Source organism: Monopterus albus, unplaced genomic scaffold (genome assembly GCF_001952655.1).
Source record: "Monopterus albus unplaced genomic scaffold, M_albus_1.0 scaffold525.1, whole genome shotgun sequence".
NCBI lineage: Eukaryota > Metazoa > Chordata > Actinopteri > Synbranchiformes > Synbranchidae > Monopterus > Monopterus albus.
In genome coordinates, this window is record NW_018128405.1 from 69744 (window position 1) to 80054 (window position 10311).

At 40.4% G+C, this 10311-nt stretch overlaps 1 protein-coding gene and 1 pseudogene across 1 annotated transcript; one reads left to right on the forward strand and one right to left on the reverse strand.

Annotated features, from left to right (window-relative positions):
• Positions 1 to 3878: 3878 nt before the first annotated feature.
• On the reverse strand, positions 3879 to 4805 carry LOC109952974 (olfactory receptor 5AC2-like). Its single transcript, XM_020588302.1, has one exon. The coding sequence runs from the start codon at positions 4803 to 4805 to the stop codon at positions 3879 to 3881; it is 927 nt and encodes a 308-aa protein (XP_020443958.1).
• Positions 4806 to 5824: 1019 nt separating this feature from the next.
• Positions 5825 to 10052, forward strand: LOC109952975 (olfactory receptor 6N2-like; annotated as a pseudogene).
• The last annotated feature ends 259 nt before the right edge of the window (positions 10053 to 10311 follow it).

The following is a 10311-nucleotide window of genomic DNA, read 5'->3' on the forward strand; positions in this document are numbered from 1 at the left end:
AGACAATAAGCACAGGCGCCCCCCAGGGATGTGTGTTCTCCCCTCTGCTGTTTTCACTCTACACCAACGACTGCATCTCGAAGGACCCCTCTGTCAAGCTCCTAAAGTTTGCTGATGACACAACGGTCATTGGTCTCATCTGAGATGATGACGAGTCAGCCTACAGATGTGAGGTTGAGCAACTGGTCCTGTGGTGTAGCCGCAACAATCTGGAGATGAACATGCTCAAAACAGTGGAGATGACAGTGGACTTCAGGAAAAATCCTCCCACCTTGCCCCCCCCACCATACTTTGCAGCACTGTATCAGCAGTAAAGTCCTACAAGTTCCTGGGCTCCACTATCTCCCATGATATGCAACATCAGGGCTATCACCAAGAAGGCACAGCAGATGATGTACTTCCTGCACCAGCTCAGGAAGTTCGACCTGCCCCAGGAGCTGCTGATCCAGTTCTACAGAGGAATCATCCAGTCTGTCCTCTGCACCTCCATCACTGTCTGGTTTGGCTCAGCAACCAAACAGAACAAGAACAGACTTCAGCGGACAGTCAGAACTGCAGAAAAGGTCATTGGTGTGAGCCTGCCCTCCATGGAGGACCTGTACACCTCACGGGTCAAAAGGAGGGCGGAGAGGATCACTGCTGACCCCTCACACCCTGGACACCATCTGTTTGATCTCCTCCCTGCTCTGAGAGTGGTCAGGATGAAAGAAAAAAGGGGGTGAGGCTGGTCAAATGGGGCTCAAGTACAGTAGAGAAGCAATGGTAATTTTTTTTGTAGTTTTGGTAGCTCACTACAAAAATACTAACAAAAAAAAAACAAATGTGCAGTGAGGAATTACAGATAGGATGAATCACTTGCAGTGCAAGCTGGCGCACATCAAATGCACAGTAACAACATGCGCTGTTTAAATGATAGAAGAAGCTCAAACTTGTTGGTAAATTCAACTATAACTGTGTCTCAGAATATAAAACTGCCCATAAGAGCATTGTTTCAACAGAAATCCAAGTGTGCTGCCTGTTTTGTTATTGTGACAAATCCATACAGCAGCCTGACATTAGATATCATTAATTTAAATAGATCCCTATGCCCAAAGCTCATGACAACAGGTGAGGGTTGGAACATACAGTAGATTGACTGGTAAATTGAGAACTTAGCCTTTTGGCTCAGCTCCCTCTTAGCCTTTTGGCTCAGCTCCCTCTTATCTGCAATCTTGCGCTCTATTTTGCCCTCACTTGTGAGCAAGACCATGGCCTCACATTTGGAGGATTGTCAACCCAACCATTTCACACTCGACTGCAAACCACCCCAGTGCATGTAGAAGGTCCTGGACTGAAGCCAACAGAACCAAATCATCTGCAAAAAGCAGAAAAGCAATACTAAGGACCCTGGTCTGGACACTCCTTTCCCCAGCTTCATCTTGAGATCCTGTCCATGGAAATCACAAACAGGATGAGGGAGTCAAGATGTGCATAGGTGTGTAAGTGTTGGAGTTGGATGGCAACAGGCTTTACACACAGCACAGCAGGGCCTTAAACACAGATTAATCCCACCTGCAGTGGACCGTAAGCCTTGGGTTAGATTGTCATGGCTGGAGTGTGATGCCGACTAAATTAATTCAGACAAACCATCCCAATTTAAAGGATCATTTAATATTACAATTATTCTGAAAAGAGTAGTATTTAAACACATAATCTTGTAGTTAGGGAACAGAGAACAGATTCACTCCTCCTGCAATGGAATAGATACAGTATTACATGAGAGTTGTCACAGAGTCAGTCAGTCTTTGTCAGCCCACAGTCAGCTGTCAGTCTTAATTCAGCGTCCCCCCAGCCGGCTGGGTCAGCGTCCCCACAAAGTACACGGTTTGCTGTCCCAATAGCATTGTCATCCTCTCTCTCTGCTCTAACCCAGCTTTTTATCTGCTCACATTTACACAGCCCTCCATGGCCTGAGCCATGAAGACGCGGTCCCATGCCAGCTACCCTCACACACCTTCTTCCGCGCATTGTCTAAGCTGTACAGTACATGAACTTCTAGGTCACATTGACCTAGTGCACATTTCCTTTTTCTAAACCTGAACAGAGCACACGAACAGTTCACATAGGCTGCAGCTACAGTATATCCATTCCCTATCTAGACTTCCTTGGGATGTTTACCCATAAGTTAATCAAGGGGGACACAGCCCAAGATATTCATGCTTGCGCAAGAGAAGAGAAACAGATCAAGCTTGCATGGACACTTAGCTCACCCTTACACAACTATTACAAATAATATCCATATATTATTTATATAGAACTACATACTGTTCTATTACATACAGTATTACCTCTGGAACCTTGTTTATTGTTGACCACTACAAGATCCAGTGAGCCACATAAAACCCAATACATTTGTGCTTTTGACTTTTACTTGGACAAAATAAACAATTTCACCTGCTTTGATCATTGTCAATTGGTCATCTCTGAGACAGAAATTATCACTGACAACTGACTTTATTTTAGACTACTACCTGGACAAAAAATGATCGTGGCTTAATTAAATGTACATCATTATACTGTAAGTCACAATCAACAACCAAACTCTTTTGGAATCATTAAGGAGGACTTCATATAATGGAGTCATTTAATAAAGTCAGGTGACATAAAAATGCCCAAATAGTATTTCTGTGACACAGTCCCAATGACAGAGCCAGTTGGTTTCAGTTGTATTAGGTAGAATCAACTCCAACAACATGAAGAGAACCAGTGTTCAGTAAATTGGACAAGATTGTCTGAAGTTAATTCAGCATAACTTAGGTAACTCCTTAAGTCCTCATGGAGAGGATGTAGACGGCCTCACACACTGTATTTCGGATTACGTCTGAATAAATGAATGAAGGCCTTAGCTACACACCATGTGACAACATACACACACATTGAGATTATTCACTTTGTTATGACTAGGTAGAAACGCAGCTGCTCCAAGCATGTGGAGCGCTAGATAAGAGATGGAGTCTTCGGACTGACTTCATCTGGGTAAGGGGTTAGCCCAAAACTTATAAATGTATTAGGCTCTGTGTGGCCAGGGGCTCCACTTTCCAGCAGCCTGTGTGTGTGCCTCTGGAAGGGGGAGCAACCCAGGTCATGTTTGTAATGTTTACTTGTGGTTAAAATAAATCAGCACTAAATGAAGAAATACCCCAGTTAAAGAACTGGGGTATTACAATACATTGACCAGATTATACAGATCTGTACAGGTCTTTATTTTTAAGTATTTTTATCTCGTTTCCTAATGAATATTCCTTTGTCTGTCTGCATTGTTTACTGCCTGTTTATACTGTTTATTATGTTATATTACACAGCCTTATGTTGGTTTACTGTTTACTTGCCCCTTGCATGGGGATATGTACGTACACATTGAGAGCCGATGTACCAGAGTCAGATTCCTCGTGTCCGACACACCTGGCCAATAAAGCTGATTCTGATCATTAAGATAATTTTATGAGAGTTGCTTAACAACATTGAGTACTAATTAATTTCATAACTTTTTCCTCAATTTATTTGACACAGTTTAGTGGTAACAGTTAACCTAAGTAAATATATCATTTAATATTTTTAAAGTGAGCATATTCTAAATTTACATAACAGTCTATTCCATCTCAGCTGAATGAGCTGCATCAGATTAGCAGGGTTCTGCATGTGTACAGTTGATTCAAAGAAGAATTAAACATCAAGAAAGAAAAGATCTGATCACTGGGCAGAAACAATGGATGTTGGAGAAATGGTAAAAAAATGTATCAGTCAGTTTTGAAGCTGACAATGCTCTTTACTGTGTGTTAAGAATCAAAGCAAACCCTCACAAATATTCAGGAATCAGATAAATCACACTGCTCATAACATTAATTCATTTTATATTGCCAAAACAATTTCTTGAGGTGTTTATCAATTTCTTTCATTTTTAGTCCATATATAATTGGATTAAAAACAGGATTGTACAAAACTGATTGTAAAGTCATTATTAAATGTGCAATTTTTGGAAAATCAGATTTCAGTCGACCTGTAATAAGATCATATGTTATCAAAATATAATAATTCATCAAAACCAGCAAGTGAGGAACACAGGTCTGTGCAGCTTTTCTCCTGACTTCTCCACTGCTGTGGTAACAAATTATAAGTATCCTGCTGTATGTGAAAACTATGAAGATCACAGGAACAACAACATCATTTAGGAACATGAACACACCATATGTAGATATTGCTCTTGATGGTACACAAAAAAGTTCAAAAAATGAGTTATTACAAAAAATTACTCTCAGAGTAGAGCTACAGAGCTTTTGCTTAGAGCTCAGTGCTGCTAATACCAAAGCATGACAAGCAGGCACAAGCCAAGATAAAGCCAGAAAGATGCTGATCATTTTTCCTCTCATGACAGTTGGATACTGCAGAGGTTTACATATAGACACATATCTGTCATAGGCCATTGCTGCCAACAGTAAAAACTCTGAATCAACAAACGTATAAAACAACGAATATTGAACAAGACAGGCTTGATATGATATCATCTGTTTTTCAGATAAAAAGTCAATCAACAGCTTTGGGTAGATATTAGTGCTGAGAAGAACAGAGTTCAGTAACAACGCTGCAATGAAAATGTACATAGGCTCATGGAGGTCATGGTGGTTCCAGATCAGGTACACAATAGTACAATTACTGCAGATGATTAGAATATATATGGTAAAAACTACCAGAAAATAAAGGTATCTGTATTTGTGAAGCTCCACATGCCCACCAAAAGTTATATATGTTTGATTTGATTCTTCCTCCATTAAGAAAAACAAATTTAAAATGTTTCAAGACAGTCAGCAACAGGAATATGTGGATAAACTGTAGTGATGATGTCTTTGATGATTCTTAACTTTTTTTTTCTGATTTGGATTCTCTTAGTCACAGTTACCTGACTTTAGAATGCATGTAGTGTGTGCTCATCTCCAGAATTCATAAAGAGAACTGTCTGAGCCAGTGTGATGTTTTTATCAGGCTGCTTCAGTCTCCATGGATCTCATTAATCTTTCCACAAGTAGTGACCAACATGTAAACTTTATCAGACCTTTGAGGCCTGAATCCAATTGTTGTTGGCCCTATTTCACTGGGGCCTATGACCTGGCAAATTGTATTTTTCAGTAAATGATATGATGCTCTTGTCTTAATTGGAAAGTGGCAAAATGTGTTAATGAAATACACATTCGTAACTACCTTCACTTGACTTCTTTTTTGACATGTATCAGTGTTACCATTTCATTTGTTATGACTATGATTGTTTCTTATAAAATGTGCCAAGTCTTTATTGTACTCTGTTTTGGTCAAGAGCATACTAATTTCATTGCACATGACTATGTAATGACAATAAAGTCTATTCTATTCTAAAATCTTGGCCCCATTATAAACAAATATATTCAAGGTTTGTCTTGTTGAAGACCCAAAGGCTTTGGCTGAACCTGCAGACCATGCCAAAGGATGAAGTTTTTGTCATTCACTGGACAAACAGGAGAATGGTGATGTATAGGTTTGGCTTGGCAGGATTTTCACAGTGGTTTGGTATTCCAGTTCAAATACAGCTTTTGAAGACCCAGTCCAGGAAAAACAGAAATCTCCTGGTTCCCCCTGGACTTTCCACCGCTCCCCTGCAGCTCCTGAAGCACGCAGGTTTACCAGGGCCAAACTCTGTCGACACACCTGCCTCGCTTCCCTAATTATTTACCAGCTGCATCTTGTTAGTTTCCCTCCGTACTTATACACTACTCACTGTTCACTCCCCTGTCAGTTCAATCTTTGTCTTCAGGCCCCTATGCTCGTTGTCTTCGTTGTGCCAGTACGCCAGTTACTAGTCTTCTGTATTATTCGCACCTCTTTTTCATCCCACTGTTTCTTTCCTCCTCTACAGACTGCTCCTCTTGACCCAGGATCATCTCAGCCCTGCCAGCCTCCACCATACAGGCCGATGCACAGTCTCCTTTAATCTGTCTGTACATGCTCCTGTCTCCTCAGCCACCATCATCCCTACCTCAACCAGCCCAGGAGTTATCCCAGCGTCTGCAGCCCGGTCCAGTATCATCCACCACTGACTGTTTTGCATCTGCTGCTGATCAAGACCTGGTTACCCCTACCTACATCATGTCTCTATTATTGTACTGTATCACTGTAAATAAATATCACTGCTTGCACCAAAACCAGCTACCTGGGTCCGTCTTTTTCCCGTTCGCATGTCTCTGTGTTTGAGCTACCTTAACAAACTCTACATTTCATGCATCATTCGGAGTTTTCTCCAGTCCCATGTTTTCAACCAGTTACTGTATATATCCTATATCCATGTGTGATATCTTCACAGTAAATCTTGAAACTCATCCCTACAGAAACTGCCTTGGTACAAGCTATGAGCAACATGTTGCCAGTTATGAACTATCTCACTTTCTGTGTGTGTTACTGCCACCAAATAGCCACATGTGCACAATCCCCCATTCACCTTAACTGCATGGTCCTATCCTTGTTACTTCCAGGCTGGACTACTGTAACTCTTTACTATCAGGATGTCCTGGCATTGGCATTGGTTGATCATAGTGGTGGGGAGGGATGTCTAACATGTCGGTCCAAAATCTCCCATAGATGTTAGTCTGGGTTGAGATCTGGTGACTGTGAAGACCATAGCATAAAATTCACATCATTTTCATACTCATTAAACCATTAAATGATCCCTTGTGCCCTTTGAATAGGGGCATTATCACCATTGTCAAATATCATTAGTGATTTCCTCTGAGACTCAGTTTTGCTTTGGTGCTACAGCATTTACTCAGGAACTCAGGAAGATTAAATGTGTTCCATTCTCTTTGCTTAGACTCAGTGGCCTGACCTACACAAGGTTGTGATGTGGGTGTTTTTTTGATGAAGAGTTTAATGAGCTCCATGGAGAGTGAAGAAATCTTATAAAAGATATTCCACACATATGACCACTCCATTCTGAATTCTGGAGAAGAATACACTTTCCAGTGCAGGTTACATGATAAATAGTGACAGTTAATCTTTCAAAGATGATCTACGTTTTCTGTATACACATATTCACATATTTTTAACAACTTTAATGGATGATGAATTGATGAATGTGTAGTAGTTAAAAATAAATCAGATTCCAGAAGAACTATGCCATAGAACAGTATGTACTTCATATACAGTGCCTTGCGAAAGTATTCGGCCCCCTTGAACTTTGCGACCTTTTGCCACATTTCAGGCTTCAAACATAAAGATATAAAACTGTAATTTTTTGTGAAGAATCAACAACAAGTGGGACACAATCATGAAGTGGAACGAAATTTATTGGATATTTCAAACGTTTTTAACAAATAAAAAACTGAAAAATTGGCCGTGCAAAATTATTCAGCCCCCTTAAGTTAATACTTTGTAGCGCCACCTTTTGCTGCGATTACAGCTGTAAGTCACTTGGGGTATGTCTCTATCAGTTTTGCACATCAAGAGACTGAAATTTTTGCCCATTCCGCCTTGCAAAACAGCTCGAGCTCAGTGAGGTTGGATAGAGAGCGTTTGTGAACAGCAGTTTTCAGTTCTTTCCACAGATTCTCGATTGGATTCAGGTCTGGACTTTGACTTGGCCATTCTAACACCTGGATATGTTTATTTGTGAACCATTCCATTGTAGATTTTGCTTTATGTTTTGGATCATTGTCTTGTTGGAAGACAAATCTCCGTCCCAGTCTCAGGTCTTTTGCAGACTCCATCAGGTTTCCTTCCAGAATGGTCCTGTATTTGGCTCCATCCATCTTCCCATCAATTTTAACCATCTTCCCGGTCCCTGCTGAAGAAAAGCAGGCCCAAACCAGGATGCTGCCACCACCATGTTTGACAGTGGGGATGGTGTGTTCAGGGTGATGAGCTGTGTTGCTTTTACGCCAAACATAACATTTTGCATTGTTGCCAAAAAGTTCGATTTTGGTTTCATCTGACCAGAGCACCTTCTTCCACATGTTTGGTGCGTCTCCCAGGTGGCTTGTGGCAAACTTTAAACGACACTTTTTATGGATATCTTTAAGAAATGGCTTTCTTCTTGCCACTCTTCCATAAAGGCCAGATTTGTGCAGTATACGACTGATTGTTGTCCTATGGACAGAGTCTCCCACCTCAGCTGTAGATCTCTGCAGTTCATCCAGAGTGATCATGGGCCTCTTGGCTGCATCTCTGATCAGTCTTCTCCTTGTATGAGCTGAAAGTTTAGAGGGACGGCCAGGTCTTGGTAGATTTGCAGTGGTCTGATACTCCTTCCATTTCAATATTATCGCTTGCACAGTGCTCCTTGGGATGTTTAAAGCTTGGGAAATCTTTTTGTATCCAAATCCGGCTTTAAACTTCTCCACAACAGTATCTCGGACCTGCCTGGTGTGTTCCTTGTTCTTCATGATGCTCTCTGCGCTTTAAACAGACCTCTGAGACTATCACAGTGCAGGTGCATTTATACGGAGACTTGATTACACACAGGTGGATTCTATTTATCATCATTAGTCATTTAGGTCAACATTGGATCATTCAGAGATCCTCACTGAACTTCTGGAGAGAGTTTGCTGCACTGAAAGTAAAGGGGCTGAATAATTTTGCACGCCCAATTATTCAGTTTTTTATTTGATTGTGCGATGTGAGTTGGAAAACAGGAACAAGATGTTTCCTGTTTTTGAAGTACATCTCAGGGTGTTGTCTCCCGAAACTGGAGACAGGAAGTTAGGTTCAGAAATAGACGCAACAGCATAAGGGAGGCTGCGGATAAGAAAGGAGTGAGCCTGAGAGGAGAGAGGAAAAAGGACCATGTTGCAGTGAACAGTAGACGATGTACTTTTTGGGGACCCAGCCGGCTGGGGAAGACGCTGACTCGGGACTAATAACAAATGATCTGACTGACTGGGGCTTTAACAATCTTCTTAGGCTTTATCTAGTCCATTGCAAGAGGAGAGTCTCTGTTCTCTGATCTCTGTTCTCTGTTCCCTAACTACAATATTATGTGTTTGAATACTACTCTATTCAGAATAATTGTAATATTAAATGATCCTGTAAATTGTAATGGTTTGTCTGAATTAATTCAGTTGGTATATCACTCTTGCCACGACAAATGTAACATATTTTACATTTGGTGGGCATGTGGATGTAGACAAATACAGGTATGCTTATTTTGTGGAAATATTTACAGCATATATTCTAATCATCTGCAGTAATTGTACTATTGTACGTCTCATCTAGATTCACAAAAACCTCCATAAGCCTATGTACATTTTCATTGCAGCTTTGTTAATCAACTCACTTCTTTTGAGCTCTTCTGTCTACCCATTGCTGTTGGTTGACTTTTTATCCAAGAAACAGATCATATCATATTCAGCCTATCTCTTTCAGTTTGATATATTTTACTCCTTACTCAGTTCAGAGTTCTTACTGTTGGCAGTCATGGCCTATGACAGGTATGTGTCCATATATAAACCTCTGCAGTATCCAGTTATCATGAGAAAAACTACTCTCTGTATTCTGTTACTTTTAGCTTGGCTTCTGCCTGTATGTCAGATGGCAGTTGCAACTGGTTTCACTGCCAAAGAAAAACTGTAGCCATATTTTACAAGGAATCTTTCACAACAATGTACAGTAGTTTAGAAACTTCAGTGTGTGATTTCAACAATGCATACTATACATGATATGATCATGCTAGTCAATTTTGCACTTCTCCCTGTGCTTTTCATACTTTTTACATACACCAGGATACTTATAATATCCTATCAAAGCAGTAGAGAAGTCAGAAAAAAAGCTGCACAGACCTGTTTACCTCATCTGATCATTTTGATTAACTTTTCTTGTTTGTGTACATACAGTGTCATTATAGTTAGATTGGAATCACACATTCGAAAGATTGTAAGTTTAATAATGACTTTACAGGTGATTTTATATCATCCCTTTTTAATCCAATCATTTATGGACTTAAAATGAAAGAAATCTCTAAACACCTGAAGAGGTTGTTTTACCCTGCCAAAATAAACTAACACCAGTAAATACAACGTAAGGAATGGTCAGTTCTCTGGCATTAATCAAATCTTCACCATTGTATTTTGATTCCCTCATTTCACTCTGAATGTGCTGTCAAATAGTTATTCACACACATATACAGCATCACAGACATGACAGGCCAGTTGCTCCCACTGAGATACCAAGGTCATGGTTGTGGCTCTATAAGTGTTTCAGTTAACTTCTATCACTGGGAAGAACACGTGACTTTTTATAAATCCTAAAACATCTTGTGAC